The sequence below is a fragment of the Stegodyphus dumicola genome, chromosome 5 (genome assembly GCF_044657685.1).
Source record: "Stegodyphus dumicola isolate Sdum_Otavi_A_Nest chromosome 5, ASM4465768v1".
In the NCBI taxonomy this organism is placed as follows: Eukaryota; Metazoa; Arthropoda; class Arachnida; order Araneae; family Eresidae; genus Stegodyphus; species Stegodyphus dumicola.
This window is the reverse complement of record NC_140772.1, coordinates 190,979,010-191,000,786: the sequence shown is the minus strand read 5'-3', so window position 1 is coordinate 191,000,786 and position 21,777 is coordinate 190,979,010. Positions and strand designations below refer to the sequence as shown.

Genomic DNA, 21,777 nt, shown 5'->3' with positions numbered 1-21,777 from the left:
AATCCGAAAAATAATCACTTATTATTTTAAATAAATGTTCCTAACAGACGTATTCGTAAGTGAATGGTTAAAATTTAATCCTTTTAAAAGTTCATAACAAGTACTAGATTAATAAGTACAACATATAAATTTGCTACGAATTTTAAAATGCCTAAAAACACTTCCCTAATATTTAATGTTCACTTAGCTGTATACAGCTATCTGCGATTTCATTTTACGAATTAGTTTTTACACTCAGAAGCGATGAAAAGTCATAATTTTATACTGCCGCACTAAACAACAGCTGCTGTAACCAATTGAGCAATACCTACACTATAATAAATTACAATAAAAATATTTCTATTGTACAAATACAACAATATTCACAATGAAAAAAACTTACCAGATTAAAATTTAAAAAAATATATTTTTTAAATTTAAAACTCCGGCAAAATCAAAATTCATTCTCTTTTCAAAATACCCCAAAACGAAATATAAGCAGAGATTCATTCAATTCTAAATAAACTAGTAGGTTTTCGTGGCACCAGGTACAACAACACAATAGCACACTGACAGAAAACTGAAACATGCGCAAGTTCAGTTAAAAAATAAACATTAAATTTCGACGAAGGCTTCTGCACCTTGGTTCAGTTTCATTCGCCAGCTACAAATAGAAGTCTTATTTCAAATACATATTCTATTTCCACATACCCATTCGTGATTTATAAAACAACATTTTCTTAAGAGACCGAAACTAAGCTGGAAATGTTCTGTTACAAAATACATAAAATCATAACAAGAAGAATATTCATAGACGATTATTATGTACATATATTCTTTGATGAAACACATAATTATAAGTAAAGCTCTTAGCATACTTATTTAATATTTACAAAACACGGACAAACAGAACTCACCTTATAGATCTGAATACCATGTCCGAGCTGGAAATACTCTTCCATGAGCCGCTCAAATAATCCCGGCAGATTCTGTAAGCCTGGTCCCTCATCTTCTTAACCTGGTAAGTTGGTACCCCGGTGCTGCAAGCGGACATAATAAATAATTACTCACACTCGAATTAAGATCAATGCCTGAAGAAACACAAACATACATGAGAAAGTGCCCAGACGGTGCTAGCGTCGCGGCCTCAATCGCATACACGCGCCAAGCTCCAATCTGACCGAGTAAGCGAGGAAGAATAAATCGCAATGGTCCAGTCGATTTCACTTCGTAGGAGGAGGAACATATAAAACGGGAGTAGGAAATTCCGGACTCAGGAGAGCAGGTTCAAGAGATAACTGCTAAGAGAATGAATTCCTATCTTTTTTTACACACTTCAGTTTCTTAAATCGAAATGTTTATGAATCAGCAGCATTAATATGAAAATGATATTTCACAGAATACAGGAAAAACGAAGCACTGTATTCTTATATTATTATTCTAAAGGTTGCATCAAAGGCTAATTTAATTTAATACGAATTTCTCATCTTGCATTTCTAAATTTATCGTCTCCTATCTAAGGCGTATTACAAGAGCAAAAATATAATAAAATGATCTTTTGTCATCTGACTAAAGAAAAATCTACTGAAATCGATACTTGTTTATCTGTCATTCATTCGCGTTTAACATCACAGTCTCGAAACGTGACTTGCTCATACACGTAAGACCTTTGACTTTTATCTACCCGCCCTAAATTCACGTTTAACATCACAAAGTGGAAATGTGACGATTAATTTTCACATTCATTTCTATACATTTCACATGAGCTTTTATATCTTTACATTTAACTATAGAACGTTTTAGAACTAAATTGGCGGGAAAAACAATAAGAATGTTTACAAAAAGGCTTCTAAGCACCCAAAATATAATCACAATTTTGCACATATTTTTGCAAATATTTTGTAAGACATCCTGAGACTTAAATAACTTATTAACATTATTTCATAAAAATTCATTTCAAAGGATAATTTAGACATAATTTATTTTTAAACCAACAGTTCGCACACTTCTATTATATCATCTCACTACTCTTCAAGGCTAATTAACGGATTTAGGCAAAACACATGAAGGCTACCTGACTAGGAAAAGATGTCTTCATACAGGACTCGGGAAAATCTGTTCATGTAGGGTGGCTGTAAAAAAATCTTCCACAACATTTGAACTCCAGGCCCGCCAGCGGCCAAGCAGCAAAGTCGTTGAACACTGGTAGTTAGGTCCGAGTTTCGATTCCCGAGAACAAGCTGGCTGCATGTGCGTTTTTGTAGTTTTTCCCATGTGTAACGTGTATACGAGACAGTTTCCCTTATAAAGTCCACCACGAAGGCACCCCCCTTCCGTGTAGTGCCTAAGGGCGAAGCACGTAAATAATAAAAAGATATAGTGAGCCCTTAGTGGCCTATCCGATCAACCAATAGAAATGAAACTTCAGGTATTGTTATCTGAAGGTACGTGCTCGAGATTTAAATGATTTAAAATAATAGATTTTACAGTTACGGTAACAGTAAAAAAATTTCGAAATTTTCGAATGAAAACACCCGCTTTTTTTCCTGCGCAAACTGATGAGCACATTATAAAATCATCAATGGTGTTGGAACGATATACGTATGACGAAAATTGCTGGCATAAAACATTTGCAAAGAAAAGTATTGTTGACGAATGACAACCCAAGAAACGAGAGGGGGGGGGAACTTTTATTGGAATTACAAGTTTTCAACGTGTACGAGTTCAAGATAAAGAGTCAGTTCCCGTAATTCTCCAGTTTCATGGACACCGCTATTCCCCGACCTCACTCCGATGGATTGCCAACTCTGATAAGATAATTATTCAGCTTTCCGTTATATCTCTGCCGATACTTTGATATGCCGATAGAATTAGTCGTCTTTGGCTACTATTTCACATTTTAACTTTAAACTGTCTATTCTGTTTAATTACATCCCCACAAGCTGTGGTTAATTTTGTTAGCACAGGAAAGTGCATTTATGTTCTGAATTCTGTTTACATAAAAAAAAGTTTATTTAACCTTTAAAACCTTTCCCTGACTTACTTCAGACCTAGTAATAATTCGCTTCACGTCCGTCACGAGTTTTTAACTAACCTAATTAACTTTTACCAGGTCAAGCAAAACCCCATAATTATGATACTTAAATATTTTTCCTAGCCCTGTTGCATACATAAGAAATACTGGTTTGGTTTGGTTTCATTAGATTACGGCAAAGCACTCGAGGGCTATCTGCCTTAAGGGAGGGATGCCTTCGTGGAGGACGTTCTAAGGGAAACTGGCTCGTATACACGTTACACACGGGGAAACCCACGAAAACGCCCATGCAGCCAGCCCGTTCGCGGGATTCGAACCTCGGACCGAACTACCAGTGTTCAGCGACGTTACCGCTCGGACGCTGGTGGGCCCTAAGAAATACTGTTACTTTTCCGTTTCGGCGCAAATCTCGCCAAGCAGACTTTGTTGGCGACAGCATGCAGTATACACATAAAAATGTTAACAAATGTTAGTTCTAAGAATTTTTATTTTGAAAGCATAAACATTTTAATATGGTTTAAAATTTTGTAAAAGCTAATAAATAAAGACAATTTTTAAAAAGATATTAATTTAAGAATTTACTTTGCTTTTATGGTTCAACAGCCTGATTCGCCGGTTCGTATCACGTGACCCTAAATGATCTCATCTCACGTAAACTACGCTACAAAAATCTAATTCTCTCTGTAATTATCTACATTAATTTCGAGTTAAATTTTAATTTGGAACACAAGTTTAAATGCAACAATTATTTCAATTCGTACAAATAGCTTACTCAGAAATTCTGTAAAACCGCAGCGCTTTACTTCCCTAGTGCATTTTCATTAGAATTGATGAATTTAACTCTTTACTTTGCCTTTTCTATATTTTCGCCTTAGGGTGAGCGGTGTGATTGCATCCTAATTCACTTAATTACCGCGAATGGACTTGGGGCATAAAATTTAACTATCTCGTAAAAATTCTATGTAATTGTATGCCAGTATTGAAAGAAACAATCAATCTGGTAAGAAATGCGTGTTTTGAAAATGAAGCCTAAAAGGTTACCAGCGAAGATATTCCGTTTGGCATCAGTTGTACCATTATTAGCGAATTTATCGTTTACGCCGGCAAAACGGAAAAGTATCGAAATACTTATTCTCGTAATAACAGATATATATATATATATATATATATGAAATATATTCAGGAGCCGGAATTTGGATGGCATAGAAGTGTTGATCTAGAATGACTAGGAAATTGGAGGCGAAGGCAGATTAAATCTTCAGTTTTATTTTCAGCAACATGTTACGGTTACACACAAGTCAGCACATTAACTGTGACTGTTCCAAAAGGCTTTTTTGATAACTTTGTAACAAGAAAGCAGCAGCATAGACAGCAGTCTAGCTAGGCGAAAGCGTGGAAAGCAAGTGCGTAATGTTCAGGATGAAATCTCAAGTCAAACTGAGTTAGTTTCGGTTCTCAAAGCATTTTGATTGGATAGTTAATATTGCTGTAAAATTATTATTGGCTGCTTGAGTTTTAATTCAATTTACATCACCAGAATAAGGTGTGATAAGAGTCATATCACATAGATTTTTATCGAAATGACGCAGTGCCAATAGATGTTGCTATTTTTAGAATAGAGAAGGGAAATTAATTTACGCTGCTAATTTAATCTTTTACATATTCTTTATTTTTCTTATATATATATATATATATATATAATGTTGTATGAACTTAAATCCATTTAGTGCGAATACAAGTTATTATAACTTGCGCAATTGCTGCAAAGTTAGTTAATAATAATTTATTTCCTAAATAGTATTGATTAATTTATTATATTATCTCCTAAGTTTAATTAAAGTAGAATTATTTTAAAAGTGTGCATCCATACTGGTAAGTTATACTTTGAAAGATGTTTTGAAGTAATTTGAAAGCAAAAAGTTAAAACATTATTAGTTAAAACATTATTAACTAACATTATTAAACGTTAAAACATTATTAACTTTTTGCTTTCAAATTACTTCAAAACATCTTTCAAAGTATAACTTACCAGTATGGATGCACACTTTTAAAATAATTCTACTTTAATTAAACTTAGGAGATAATATAATAAATTAATCAATACTGTTTAGGAAATAAATTATATATATATATATATATATATATATATAATTCCTTTTGTAATTTACAGTATTTATATCTATGTTCCTAATTAATAAATATCTTAAAATGAGCTTCAAACAGCTGTCAAAATTATATTTTAAAGTTATTATTTATAAATTTGTTTATCATCGCTTTTATATTTAAGAAAAACATTTCCCACTTTACGCAGGCTCACTATATTCAGATCGATAAGACCAATGAATGGAATGATCGACCTGGTATAATTTATTCCCAGTTTCAAAACCGGGTGAATGGGCTGGCTGCGTAAGCTGGAGTGAACTATGAAAATTTTACTAAAGGGCTCGTAATTTACCTTACGAGTAATCAAATATCACAATCTAATTAAATATGCAGTAAAGTCACTGAACACCGGTAGTTCCGACCTGGGATCAAATCCCAGAGAACGGGAGGGATGCATAGCTGATTTTCCCCATGTGTAATATAGATAGGAACCAGTTTCTCTATGAAAGTCCTCTACAAAGCCATCCCTCCCTATAGGCAGTTAGCCCTCGAGTTGCTTTATCTTAATCAGTTAACCTAATCCTAAACCTAATTAAATGTTTCACTTCTTAGAAATAAAACAAATATACAAATAAAAATTGAAAAAACAAATAGGTATGAATAAACAAGAAACTACCTCTGAAAAACATTTAAAAATAAAATTTCAATTTACAAAAGCATAATAATTACAAAATATTGCAGAAATTACATAAAACAGCGAATTTATGCGGCACATTTTTTTCTTTCACATCAATTCATCTTCTAGGAGGATCTAAGCCAAGAGATGATTTTTCGAAATCTTTTTCATAAGGTTCAGAATTAAATTGTCTTTAAGTTTCTTTACGTTTTTCATTTAAGAATAGTGTCGCTAAATCTAAAATAGGTTGCACAGTCAAAAAGCTCTTCTTGCCACAAATACTGTTCATCATTGAGTTTTAAAGTCGTTCAGACTAACATACAAAGTTCAGTGAGTAACATGTGTTTTTCAATGAATCAATAACCTAGAGGATGGGAAATTTAACAAAAGGATCGCACAAGCCTCTTTACAGCTTACCACTATGTGTAAGCACTTTCGTGGTTTTCCTTACGTGTAATGCAAATATGAATCTATTTTCCCTTGAAAATTATCTACAAAACCATACATTTGTCAGACAGCCCTCATACGCCTTGCCATATTCAATTAAATAAACACAAAAAATCTCATCACTACATAGTATAAAACAAAATCGCTTTCTCTGTCCCTATATCCCTATGTATGCTTAAATCTTTAAAACTACGCAACGGATTTTGATGCGGTTTTTTTTAATAGATAGAGTGATTGAAGAGGAAGGTTTATATGTATAATAACATCCATTAAATAGTGGAGAAATACTGTTATTTTTGAGGTTTCTAATGTGATGTCGTAAATAATTACATTTTTTCCGCTTACATTGCAAACGCAGGCTGAACCCTACGAGATTTATCAAAATAATGTACTAAGTATTGTACACATTGAAAAGGTCTACAGATTTAAAAATTGAGGGACGTAGCGTTTGCGGCGGTACCGGCCGGCCGGGGCGGCGGGAGCGTGCCTATAAATAGCGCGTCGGAAGCCGAGGTTCTCCCTATAGCACTTTGAATTTAGCAGCGATCGAACGCGTTTATTATCGGAGCTCTCTAGCTTTCAGCGCGACAACGTATCAGTAATTATAAGTAAGTTACGATAAATAATTGTATGACAGTAGTTTTAAAATATAAATGATATTCTATTCTAAGGTTAATTTTTAAATCGCACTTGTAGTAATTATAAGTACATAAGGTTAGATAAGATTAGATTAAATAAAACCATAATTTATGGATTGGAATTTTCTATTAAGATCTTGGTTAAAATTTAGAGTTAAATCAATTTAATATTAGAGAAATTATTTTCAAAAATCGTAATTTAAGGTCAGGTAAGGTTAAGTTCGAAAAAAGCTTACGAACTGCGATTATGAACTGCGATTCATTGTTAAAATATTCATTAATATTTTATAATCGTGCGAAGCCGGAGCGGGTCGCTAGTTATTCTTAAGACGGTTAAGTAATTCATTTCATGTCAGATGGTACGAAGCCTTTTAGAAACTAAAATGCTTTTCATAAACAATTACAGTGCTAATTAGTACTGTTGGCTGGAATTGGATCCGATTAATTGTTCATAGTAGTGTTTCCCAGTCTTTTCAGCTTCGTGATTTACAAGTATATAGTATTACTCAGAGAAAAGAAATATAAAATTCCTAGACAAAAATATTGTAACATATCAGTATATTGTAATGCACAAAACAAACAATTTTTATGGAGAATTTCCTCAGCACCTGAAACTAGCCTCAAGAATTCCACAAAAGTTAAAGCAACGTTTCTCAAATGCTTATCCTTGCAAACAACTCTTAAAATAAAATTCAAGATTCAGGAAACTTCGACACAAACTCCGCATGTAATTAGCCACATGTTTTTATATGAATAATTTATTCATAACAATTTCCCTGGAAGCCCTTAGTGATTTCTCACGGAATACTAGCGTTTTAAGATGTTCCAGAGAAACTAGAATGTTACTCGAAAGAAGAAATGTATTTCAAACACAATCTTTATGACCACTTGAAGACCATCAGCAGATTCATTTCCTGAAAAGGTCCATTCAATCTAAATTCATGTACGAAAAATAACTAAATCAATGCCACATTCCTTTTAAATTTTAATCCTTCAGAATTTCAATACCAGCCCTTCGTCCAACCTCTCGACGAATCTCAGGTTACGGAGAAGCTCTTAGTGATTTTTGATCATAGAAGAAGGAACTTAGCTCTTCTTTTTAAGCCATTTTTATACTTGAGTAAGTTAATTCCGAGATATGATAAAGCCATTTAAGAAAGGGACCTGCATTGCTTGAGTGCTCCGAAATCGATAGGGTTTTCTAATAAGCCATCAGCCTAAAGTTCAGTTTTAATTGTTTTTTTTTTTTTTTTTTTTTTTTTTGTTGTTGTTGTTGTTTGTCTGTCGACTTTGGCATGTGTCAGTTTTTTAAATTCCTTATATATGACGACTGTTAAAATCGTCACTGAGCAAGTCATACTCGAAATCACAGTAATGATAAATCGGATTATAACGCAATATGGAAGACATCATCACACTATACTCCAAAAATTATCTGCAGGCCACCAGGGACAAAATAGATGAATTCATTAAACACTGGTAATACATCCAGAGCCGATTCTTAGCGGCTGAAAATGTAAGCTAACTGCAAGGTATTTCTTAGTTTGTCTCGAGTGTAACGGCGATCTGAAAGTCTTCAATAAAGAAATCCTATCTCCTAAAGCAGATATATCTCGTGTATTTAATTATAGTCAATAACAATTAATATGAAATGATTTACTTATTCTGAAAGATATTTACTTTGTACAGACGTAAGAAATCAATAAGCTCTCTGGTCCTTTTCCAATCCCAACTACATACAGTATATTGCCAGTATAATCCTGACTACATAAAACATATTGCGAAATAAAATCGGATACACAGATTGAAAGGGAATGTGTTTATCTGGCGTACTCAGTACATCGTTGAGCCATCTTTCGATTGCAAAAAAATGCCTCCATACTTCAGGACATACTTTCAATCAGTTTCGGAAATATGCCTACTGAGTATTACAGATATGCTGCAAAGTACTACCTAATGCAGAAAGTTCAGATCATTATCTAGAATGTTTATATACTGCGTAGAATTCATTTGCAGATAAAGTAATCAAATGACTTGTTAAAAAAGAGACAAACCATCACAGATTTCGCAACTGGTACAGTGCAGTCAGAAATAAAAGGCTTCTCAGTTAAACACTAAACTCAACATTAACAACATACGACAAAAACGAATATAATAAAATAAACAGAATACAACAAACAACGAATCAAGTTCTGAAGCATGATTCGTCACTCGAAATATCACACAGGCTCCATTTCATTTTTTCCAGTCTAATGCAAATGCTAAAATACCATTGTGTTTACCTTACAAACTTTGCCATTGTTGATTTCGAGATACCCTGATGACTAGCAATTGCACTTAACGAATGTCTGTTCAAGTAGCGTACCAGAGTCATAAATGACAAGGCTAAGTTAAATAAATGGCAGGACTGGTTTACGTGATTACGGCAAAGCCTCGAGGGCTGTCTACCTAAGGGAAGGGATGCTTTCGTGGAGGACTAGGGCCGAACTACCAGTATTCAGCGACTTTACCGCTCGGCCGCTGGTGCACCTAAATGGCATGATACTGGGATGAAAAAATTGTATCGCTGAGGTCAGAAAAGCACGTTAATACCTCTTTAGAAATTTTACAGGAGCAACCTTCCAACAGTTTAAGGTACTTCTGCTCTTATCGTATTACATATACAAATTTTCCAAGCAAGAAATTAGTAGCAACTTATTGTGAATCTATCTTGAAAGGTTTCATCTGATCCGAAAAACCATTACTTAGTGTGTTCACTCATGCCCTTTACGATCTCACCGGTTGAATTACACTGGCTCACATTCTAACATTTTAAAGTTGATAAATTATCAGGAATTTATTTTAACTACACTATTAAACTGGTGGAGGCTATGGACGGTAGAATAGACATAGTTGAAGTTGGAGAAACTCAACAGAGTTTCTGCTGTCGAACAACAAACTGATGACAAGAGTTTTTGCAGCTGTCCCCCAAAATGCTGAGAGCTTGGAAAAAACGCATAACGACAGCTGGGACCAATTCTGACGCCTTAACGTTTGTACGTATGTTTTGCCGATTCGCTCTAAAGCTATCCACGTATGATGAAGACCTCCTGGGAAGTATATAAGAATCAGTTCTCTGTGGTGGCAAACAGAAATAGTTGTGATTCCGAAACCAAAGCTTGACCTCTCGCATCTTCTCTGGGAGAGCAGACTTAGCGGATATCCTTCAAAATCTGCCCGAAAACCTAAAGTAAGACTTCGAAGCTCTATCCAGCGTGTTGGAGCTGCGCTTTGTCAAGAAGTGTTTAAAAGACTATAGCAAGCTTCAGCAAAAATCTCGAGAAGAGGGGTTATAGAAAAGCTCGCCACGATTTTGAAAGGCTGTCTTATCTTGCCTTTTCTAACTACCCAATGGAAACTGAAATCCTATCCCTGCAGTACTTCAAAGATGGCATCCGGGATTCTGAGATAAAAAAAAGCCCAGCGACTGGCGAATGTGAAGGATTTAAAAAGTGCTTTAACGTACGCCATGAAATTCAAAAACAGCCCAGCAAGCAACTTGTAGAGATCACCACCCAATCAGAGCAGCTCAAATCCAGGAGGCAGTAGATCAACTTACTGCTCGTCAAGATGATTTAACCTGGCATTTTAATACCTTAAAGCAGACTATGAGTGGAAACAAACTTATCTTAAACTTCTGCAACTGCGGTGACGAAGGCCACGTACGAAGGAACTGCAATACACCACAAGACATGGGAACTAAGACCACTCCCTACAAAGGAGGCAAGAAACAAATTAGTGGCCATCCCGTGGAATAGAGATTACCAGATATTCAGAAGCCCCATTTTAAAGCACTTCAGATCGCTGCAATGAGTGGCTGCAGTAATGGACTTTTCATCATGGGGCATACAAATGGAGTTTCTTGCAATATGACCATTAATACAACAACCAGTGTTACAATCATCCGAAAATATCTGGCTCAACGATTGGAAAGTAAAGTTATCTGGACGTCACACTGCCTTACCCCCCACACTGCGTTTGGTGATAAAATTGACATCGATGGCAAGTTAAACGTTAGCATCATGTTTGATAGTGCCGCCTACCATCACATGGTATATATGGCAGACATTACAGACGGGATTATACAGTTTAAAGAAATAGAATTTTTCCTTAGACAAAGCCTCCCCACTCGTGGGCTTACGGAGGACGGTTTTACAGGTGAGAGTTGCCTATTTTAGGTGAAATTCATTAGAAAATACGGAATGATTGCCTCACGTACTCCAGTGACCTGGGCTAAAAGAAACAGTAGTCCTCCAGTGTGCTGCAGAAAGTGTCATTCGAGAACTTCAAGATGTTTTCTTATGCTCGACTTCTGACGTAGATCGAGGCAGTTTGGCACAGCATAGAATTGATACGGGGAAGCATCCATCAATCAAGCAACATCCGAGACGTCTACCAGTTGCTAAACAGGTACAGGTAAGTAAACTTCTAAGGAACATGCAAGAATGCGACGTTATCGAGCCTTCAGAAAGTCCTTGGGCCTTTCCCATCGTCCTGGTTAGAAAAAAATATGGATCTACTACATTTTGCGCTGAATATCGCCGGCTGAACGACATAGTTGTTCGGTTGAACGACATAGTTCTTCTAGTCAGGGCTTCGACGAAGCCGAAGCCCTGACTAGAAGCCCTTGACCAGAAAGCTGACGATATTATTCCAGGGTCGAAGCGAAACAATAGGAGGTTAATTCGGTCGCAAGTCAAGTTACAACTTTAACATCGGATGTTCGAGATCTATGGAGTGACAAAGTCGGGAAAGACCAATTGGAAGATGGCGACATTAAGCCCTTAATTGTTTTCAAATAGGAGTCTTCAAATAGGAAGCCTACCTGGCAGGACATTTCGATCTATAGTCTTACGGCAAAACAATATTGGGTTCTCCAGGACTCACGCCATATACGAAACGTTTTGCACCGGAAGTTCGAATCGAATAATGGAAAGGAATTCTGATGGCAGTTGATACTTCCAAAATCTCGGACGTCCTTAAAGAACTACATAGCAGTCCGACTAGACGCCACTTCGGAATAATGAAGACTGCTTAGAGTTCGAGAGCGCTCTTCTCGAGTAAACCAACGGTTAACGAACAAAAGTTAAACCCATCTTGCGATGCTTGGGCCGGCCCAAAAGGACCGAACAAATGCAGAAGAGAGAAGCTGCAATATTATAATTCAAGAGCGCCTTTTCAACGTAACGCTTTCGCACAAAGTGCCAGAGGTCCCATGCTTATGGCAATAAATACGTCCTCCGTTGTCATTGATTATTTCACCAAATGGACCTGAAGCGTTTCTTATCCTGATCAAGAGGCTCTCACGGTAGCAGATATAATGATTATAGGATTGGATTTCTATGGAGTGCCTCTTCAGTTACATTCCTATCAGGAAGGGATTTAACTTCATCCGTAATTAAAGAACTCCGGAAACTACTCGGCATAGACAAAACCCAAACGAGACTTTATTTTTGCAGTCAGATAGAATGGTAGACAGGTTTAATCTAACTTCTTTAATAATCTCTCACTGATGGTTTCCAGAAACTAATAGGACTGGGACAAGAAGTTATCTCTGTTTTAACTGGCCTATCGCAGTGCTCCACGAGACTACCGGCTATTCCCCACCGCAGATATTCTGTGGTCGTGACCTTCGTCTGCCTTCTGATCTGTTGTTTGGTCGCCCGCCTGAAGAGTCCATTCAAGATCTCCAGACACGGTTTGAAATGATGTACAATTCTTCACGTAAGCGACTCAACCTGCCGAAAGGGAAGATGAAAAGCCCATACGATACGACAGCTACAGAAGATCGATTTAATTAAGGTGACAAGGTGTGGTTACGGAATCGACGGAAAAAGACTTTCTCCTAAAACTAGTCGCCCTGGGATGGTCATTACACAAGCCTAAAACGGCTGAACGAGGTAACAGTTCGGATACTTAAGTCATCAAATTCTAAGCATAAAGTCGTTAATTATGGCAGACTAGTCCCATATCATGGCCATAGTACGCAAGACCCTATTGTGTATATAATGTAAATAGTCTACTAAGACCGTGGTCCCATGTGTATATAAATTTGAGAATACGCGGGATCTGTAAATTGGAATTTGTTGTTGGCGAGAAGTCATATACTGGCCATATCAGACATTTTTAACGATGACAAATATTCTTGCATATGCAATTAATGATAAGCAATGGCTCGTGAGTTGTAATATAAAGGTCTCTCAAAAACATAATGTTAGAAATTCTGTATATATGTAAATAATTTTAGTAAAATTATATGTAAATTGTAGTATCTCTTCTATGGTGTAACATGAAACCCCTCAGAGTGTCAAGCATCGCTGGGAAAACAGGATTATAGCGAAAAGTTCATTAAACATTAAGATAAATGACAGCGAGATAGAGCTCAGGTGGCTATGCTTTCGACGATTAATCTTTTTCGTCAAATTTGGCGCCAATTATCCAAAAGCCACCAAGGTTGACGACCATTTGGCCACATTTTCGTCTGATCCCTGTGTAATTGTACGCCGCCTTATGTAACTGTACCTGTGTATGCCTTTTGGCAGTTTCGAGAAATCGAAAGAACTGGAAATTTCTCAGCGGACTGGAAAAAATTATATAAGACCGAAAAGAGCATCAGTTTTTTTAGCTTAGTTCAGAGTTTAGCTCATAGTATTCAGCTATTACTGTGCAAGCTTATGCTTTCGAGGCTCTTAGCATTACCCTGTGTTCAAAGTTAGTTTGAAGCGGTAAATACTAATTGTACTGTCATACTGAGAATAGAAGTACGAGTAATTTTGTGTGAAAAGTTCCAGACCTGTTAACTGTTTTTGAAAAAATAACACCTCAGAACAACGCTAATGTTTCAGATGAAACAAAGGAATATAAAGAGGAAAATGCAGAATCGTCAACTACTGTCGACTATGAGGCATTTGAAACTAGGGTGGATAACTGTTCAAGTAGCAACACTGATGACAGAGGAATCTATTCGCCAATTTTTTTATCAAACTTAATACACTAGAAATTTTGAGAGAAACAACAAAATAATAAATAATCAAAATGATAAATTCAACAGAAATTTTCTGTCAACGCTGAAAAGAAACAAACGCTTCTTTTGATTAAGCACACGTCATATGGTCAGAAAGTCTCTACAGACAGTACGAAGATAAATATTTCAAAAATGAATTGGAGCATTTAGTCATTTAGGGAGTCAGCAGCATTTAGGGAATTTTTTAACTCTATATCCAACTGTCATATTAAAGTTTGCATTTACATGTTTGTAATACAGAAAAACTAGTATAACTTTAAAAAGACCACTTACAATAAATTAGTATGTTTCGACGTTTTCGAGAATATTTTTCTCACCGTTTAATGTTGTTCAGTTAATTTTATGAAAATAACCTCGGAAAGACATGATCGCATTATGTAGCACGTTATGCACTTGATAGAGCTATTTATAGACGTTAAGGCGCACGGCCACTAGACATTATGATGTGCGAGTTGACAATACTTTCAATTTTCAGAGGAGATGAATTTGGATTTCTTCGTGCTCTGAAAACAGGAACTTATGTTTTCAGGTTCTAATAAAAACAAAAATGTATAAAAAATTTCATGAATAAACTCGCTATCAAAATATGCAAAAAACTCGCTGAATATATCTTATCACGCATTCACTATTAATCGCTCTGCTCATCATTACCTGGTGACAGTTCTAGAAACTACACAGAGTACTTTATTCACAAAGTTAACAGATCCGGTATATCAAGTTAGAACAACAGGGTAGGATTGGATTGAATCGGATTATTTCATCATAGCAGAGGATATCCGCCAAAAGGAAGAATGTCTACGTGAAAGACTTTGCAAAGGAAACTGGCTAGTCGTCACTTAACACTAGTAAACCTCCAAAATATCCATCAGTCTGTTTGCCAAGATTTCAACTCGAAGGTTCAGGTGCGTAAGCACATGAAATCAGGCTCCTGGGCTAATAAGCCTCATCCTGTGTGTAACGCGTGGAGAAAACATGGCTTTCCTACCATAACATAGATGACAGTTGACAGAGATTTCCAGAAAAGGATTCTCGATGAAGCGATGGTGAGCCTTACGTATAACACATTCGGAGTTACTCCGACGATGGAAACGGTCAGACCACTGCTGCGTGAGTAAAGGACGATAGAATTAGAAGAGTGAAGAGAAATATAGCTGCGTGAATTTCCTGTAATCTGAATGGTCTGTAGTATGAGACGTGCTTTTACTTTTCTAATTCTCCGAATCTGCAAAGTTTATGAGGAGCATTGCTGCCTGAAAACCCGTTTGTAGCTTCGCCGCCGGCTTTTAGCAGCTCTGATTTGTACTATGATAGCTGCCTAAGGCAAAGGATGCCTTTGTGGACGACTTTCTACAGTGTGACGAATTCGAAAGACAAGAGGTAGCGTAACTGGTTTTATATATTTTATTTTATTTTATTTATTTTTTTCTAGGCTATATGCAAAAAAACTAATAAACTTATAAAATATTGTTCTCACAGTAGGGCGAATAAGTTCCTGTTTAGATGAAATAAATTTTGTTGTGATATCTCTTGTCTTTCTTGGTGTTGCAATTTGGGTGGCCAGGAGTGTATTTGCAATTTACAGAAAACGTTTTGAGGATGCAACATAATTAAAAAAAAGCAATATTTGCCGCATCGGAGATCGTCAGTTATCCAAGATGTCCAAATAGCCACAAATTCCGTTACTCCTAGAACAGAAGTTATGCCTGAAAATGTCAAGGGACAAATAAAAAATGATTCATAAAATGTGTTTTCTTAAGTCTGCAGTGTGATGAATCAGTAGATATCTGCAACATAGGCCAAGTAAATATTTTTATAAGGTTGGTCTTTATCGAATGCTCAGTGAAGGAAGATTTACTGTCAGTTTTGCCATTAAAAAGCAATGCACGATGAGTGGACATACATCAAGCTACTAAAGAAGTATACAACCAAAGTTAATATTCTGCTTCAAAAACTTGTGTCCATGACAACAGACGGTGCACCTGCCATGAATGGTTCTGCTGTTGGTTTCTTCACATTAAGAATTACCTGGCTTTCCAAAATTTTTTAACTATCATGCATCAGCGGGCATTATGTACAAAAGTTTTACGTTATGAACACGCGATGAAAACTGTTCTAAGAATTGTAAATTATTTTTGTACCGAACCAGAATACATTGTTTAAAGTACTGACTGCGAACTTGATGATGGTATGTTACATTCTGAAATTAGACAGCTTACTAAGGAAAAAGTCCTACAATGGTTTTTAGAGCTTCTTTCACAGAGATAACAGTTTTTAAATTCCAAAAATGAAACTTATTGATTTCTATTTCATCCAAGTAATTAAATAGACAGTTCTATTGATAATGCTTCATCTTTGTGTTTATTTCTGAGCTACGACATGATAGAAAATTTCCTTGATCAAGTAAAGGAAACAATACAGCGGGCAGTTTGTAAATACGCTTTGACCATTTAAAAACAACAGTAGAAAGACCAGACAAATCCGATACTTCTCTCCTAATATGTGAATTGTGTAAGGTAAAATTAATTTTAATTTGCAAGATATTTGATAAATAATTACTACCATTCAATCACTAAACAAAAAATATTTATTATTTTAAATTGAATAATAAATAAATAACATTTTTAGCGTCACCATGACATTTTACTCCTTCCCTCATTAACAAAAATAATAGAAAATTTAAGCAATGAGATTATATACATGAAGGGAGATGGAATATTAAGGTAGCGTCACATTTTTATTAGCAGTTCTAAATATGAACATGTTTTAAATTATTACGGTCTTGATAAAATTTACAGATTTTTAATAATCTTCAATCGAGTGGCATCTTTCGAAGCATTGACACATGCAATGCAAGTTTATATCTTTTGTTAAGTTTTTTATGTTTTTTCAAACTTTATAGGCTCTTGCTGACTTTAATGCCTATGGCGTTGGATCTAAATGCCTGGGAAAATGATAAAAATCTTTCGCATACAGTTTTCATGCATATCTTCGTTCGAAAGACGTCCTTTTCTTTTATATTCTAATAACGATACATCTTTCAGTAATGATTCGGCTATCTGAATTCTATATTCAGTGTTAGCCTTTTTTTTTTTTTTTTTTTTTGCTAGTATTTATTTTGTTGAATAAAATGTACAAGTTAAACAATGCAATATCAAACAGGCAGAAGAAAATTTTTCGGTATCCTTTCTTACATTTTCTCATCACAGAGAAGCACGCTAACATCTGGCCTTATCAATTTCTAATCAATCCTTTATTGTACTCTATGATACATTTTGGTTTTGAAGTACGATTGAATCGATTTTCGTCTGATTCAGTCATTTTGCTGTTTCGTGTTTGAAGAAAGTAAACAAAAGTCTCATTTATCATTTCACTTTAATGCCATTATCCCACGGCAGCTTCTCGTTTTACTACCTGGAACGAAGTAAGGAAGTATTGCAATTGCGAAAAATTTCGGGTATCATATTTCAACAGATTCATTCTGATAGTTCCCGAATTAATCTGGACATCACCCCTCCTGAGTGGCATCTGCACGTACGAAGAGAATAAAGGACTCTTTATCCCAAAAACGGATAATAAAATGGGATTACTGCTCATCAATAATGAATATTCTTGACAAATTTTGTCCAGTATTAAGAATCAAAATAGAAACGTCAGTGGTAACAATCATCACTATTTAAAAGTAGCAAGTGCTTCTAGATCTACAATAAAAGATAAGCTTTGTTGTATTCAGTAATCTGAGAGTCCAAATAAACGCTTTATTAATTTCTATAGTACTTCTGTTATCTATCTATTTCGAGCAAATTTTGAAGGAAGCAGATATAAGCGGAATAACTTTTTCCCGTTCTCAGAACAGAAAAACCGTAATTAGAACGGAAATGGCCTACAAATGCCTGGACAGAGAATTTGGCTTCGAATCTAAAGTTTGGGGGATTAAACAAGGCACTTTGGGGCATTATATGTAATAATTTCTACGCCAATTTATTTTATGTTAATTAGCTTGTTATGCTTGTAATGTATGTCAAAATAGCAGGAAAAATCGAATGCCTATAAGTAGAGATATTTTCCGTAAATATGATAAAATTAATATAACAATATTTATTCAAAGATAAAAACATGCTTAAAAGTGTGAAGAAAAAATATTCATACATTTAAAAAGTTTCAATTCTCTCGTAGGGAAAGTATCTTTACGCGACATACGAAATATGAATTCATGTGACTGTTTAGTATATTGTAAAATTCTTTCTGAGGAAAATTTAATTATATGCTTTTATAAGCTCTTCTTCGATTATATCAGAACTACTGAGCTCGACTAGCTAGATGAAAACCATTTATATATAAAGCTAATTGGGGGAAGTTAGAATTTGCAAAAGAAATTATTAACAAGATGACAGAATTTTGGCATTACGTAATTCTTTAGGGTGAAAATAAATTTAATGTTCAGCAATTAAATGGACGCAAGTTAGTGCAGAAGAAATCTGTCGGAGCAATGAAGTTTGGTTTATTTGATTACGGCAAAGCACTCGAGGGCTATCTGCCTTAAGGGAGGGATGCCTTCGTGGAGGACTTTTTAAGGGAAACTGGCTCGTATACACGTTACACATGGGGAAAACCACGAAAACACCCATGCAGCCAGCCCGTTCGCGGGATTCGAACCTCGCACCGAACTACCAGTGTTCGGCTCGGAGCTCGGCTCGGAGCAATGAAGAAGGTAAATGTACAAGCAACAGTAAAACGCACCGGTGTGGAGGTGTAGGCACACAAGCGAAACTTATATATGACTTTTGGTGTTTGAATCAATATGGTCATCTGAACATTTTAAGGTACTTTTTTGTTAATGAAGCGTTAGTCGGCAAATATAAGCCAAAGTGCTGAATGACGCAGCCTATTTATAAATAACTGTCCAATGTTCATAAATAACTGTCCAATGTTCAGAAATAACTGTCCAATGGTCATAAATAACTGTCCAATGGTCATAAATAACTGTCCAATGTTCGATGTGCTCGATACTAAATTTATGCAATTTTCTGTTTCTTTTTTTAAATAAAAATAGATCGCTGTGTACACGGGCATCGCGCACATTAAACTTATATATATATACATGCTGCTTGCATGGTTTGTCTTCCACATGTGAAACGCGAATATGAACCGGTTTTTCCTTAAAACGTCATCCACGAAAATATTCCTTTTCTTAGCCAGATAGCCCTCGTGGCTTTGCCATAATCAGATAACCTAACCTATACGATGCATTACAGTTATAATAAGTTCTTTTTTCTTTTCAGGAAGTTGTACGTATCGTTATCATGGCCGCCATCTCCAGTTAGATATCCTGACAACATTTATATTTGGAACTAAGTCTCGCCTAGTTAACATAAATATATAGTTAACAGAAATAGTTTCTTTAATACTTTTGTTTTCTTTCTATTTTACACAAATTTTGAAGGAAGCAGGTAGGTGAAATTACTCTTTGCCGTTCTCAGAACAGAAAAACGTAATGAAAACCGAAATGGCAAATTAATGGCTGAATGGTGAGTTCCAATGTTGTACAAAAAATGTCCTTGGTGGTTACGGTGTCATATCCATTGCAACTAATAAATTATATATAATAAAAACAAATTTACAATTACTGATGTAGGAACACTGAGACGCAGAAATACTGATAGCGAAGCACGCAGATCCATATTGAAGAGGAAACTTCGCAGTCGAGGAGGATTAAATTACATTTTTAATTAAATTGACATTTCTAGCCACAATTTACATCGCACTCTTAATACTGCCTATTCAAGAATATTTACACTTTTAATACTGTTGCAATTGGAAGAGAGCACAGCGAAATAGCGTCATTACATGAAGAGAGGTAGAAGCTAAAGTGCGCAATTAATACAAACTGGGGGAACGTTTTGGTTAAAACGGTTCTAGCTCTCAAAATTTTGAGTTCCAAATTAGCTACGTCATCAGCGACATCTTGCGCAAGATATGTGACATAGATTGATCTCGAAATGTCGCAGTCCAGAGAAGTTATTACTATTTTTAGAGCAGAGAGAATTACCCAAATTAAAAATGAGGAATTAAAAGCTTATTTCTAAATTGAATTTTAAAGCTGATTTACCTATTTTTTATCTTTCGCACACACATTATAATGGAAGAGAAAGGATCTATACACCATGTATAAAACTTTCTACGCTGATTTATTAACACCATTTTAAAAACCAGTTTGAGGCAATGTGTGCAAAGAGTCTTTATGGAAGTTTTTCAACAAGATAACGATCCCAAACACAAAAATCGAACTATGACGTAGCAGTTGCTGTACAACACACCATATAATCTGGAAATACACTGAACAGACCTTAAACACAATCGAATATATTTGAGACGAAATGCTTTTAAATTTTAAAAGTACTCTATGATATAAACATAACCTTGAGTACCATTTAGTAAAAGAATGAGGGAAAGTAATAAAGACTTTGGTAAATTCAAAGCCTAAATCCATTCATACCATTACTAACGCCGAAAGTATTAAAATATTTTCTTTGTTTTAATATTGACGCTATGTGTATGTACACTTTTTTTCCATTAATTTTTTGTTTACCATATGCAAGGGCAGTTTTTAATTTCATTAGATATCTACACACACTGGCAATGAATTAGAAACCCAAGATCAATATTTTATTGGACCACTTTTTGCCCAGATAACTGCTCTGATTCGTTTGGGCATCGAATCTAGTACATGCTTCTGGAGTGCATTTACGTACAGAGAATATCATGCATTGGCAATGCAGCCTTTTAGATCTCGTAAATTAAATGGAAGAGAAGAGTGCTGTCGGATGCGTCTTTCCACCATATCCCACACATTTTCTATGAGGTTAAGATCCGGGCAAGGTTTAGGAAGTCAGACTGATGTTCAGCGAACCAACTTTGAACATGTCTGGCAAGATGTATACTTGCATTATCGTTTATGAAGCATTCCGTCGCTATCAGAGTAAAATTGCAACAGCCCAGGGTGTACTTGATCTGCCAGTATACCTAGGTATCTCATGGCTATTTGTTTACCCTCGAGGAACACCAGGGCAAACTCCCATGCCAGCAGAGAATGCCCCATATCATGATACTCCCACTACACCCTTGCACAGTGCGAGTAAGGCAAGATGGATTCATGGTGTTCTTGCCAAATTCGGCTTCTTTCATCAGTGTAAAATAAGCTGTAGCGTGATTCATCTGACCACATTACCTGTTTTCAATCCTCAGATGTCAAATGCCATCTTTCCTGACACCACATGTCGAGCAGAAATGAGGGGTTTTCTCACACGCACTCGGCTATGCATTTTTATCTTCTGCAATTCTCTGCGTATGGTTCGAGCTGAAATCTGTTGGAAAGAGCCTTGGTTGACGATCTGTGTCAGTTGAAACACAGCAGAGTCTGTGTTCTGCCGTACAATTCGTCGGAGACGATGCCGATAACTCTCTTGGAAAATTTTGCTCGAACCGAAGTTACGTCTTCTAGAGAAGGACTGTGGGTTCTGATTCCAACTTCTGAAAACCTTTGATATGGCTGCTTTTGAGAACCGAGTGAGAACCTTCCATTATAATGTGTGTGTGATTTCTACTTTCGAAATCACCAATAAACGGGCACCAATAATAAGCCCTTTTTCAAATGGTGAAAGTTCTGTAGTTTTTCCGAATTTTATTTCATTCATCGTAAAAAGCACTCTTACATCTTACTTATATTAGAATTCGAACCATGTGCAACACACTTCAGAAAAACAAATTTACATATTTCATCCCTATCACGCATTCAAATGAAAAGGTTGCTAATTCATTGGCCATTGTGTGTAATAAGAAA

General features: G+C 35.7%; 1 protein-coding gene across 2 annotated transcripts in view; it reads right to left on the bottom strand.

Annotated features, from left to right (window-relative positions):
- Positions 1–21,777, bottom strand: part of LOC118193857 (choline kinase alpha-like) — a 148,434-nt gene that overhangs the window by 107,352 nt on the left and 19,305 nt on the right. For both annotated transcript variants that reach the window (XM_085817498.1, XM_085817497.1), the window contains one exon: positions 897–1,019. In XM_085817498.1, coding sequence (XP_085673624.1) covers positions 897–1,019 — 123 coding nt within the window. The remainder of the gene's footprint in view (positions 1–896; positions 1,020–21,777) is intronic.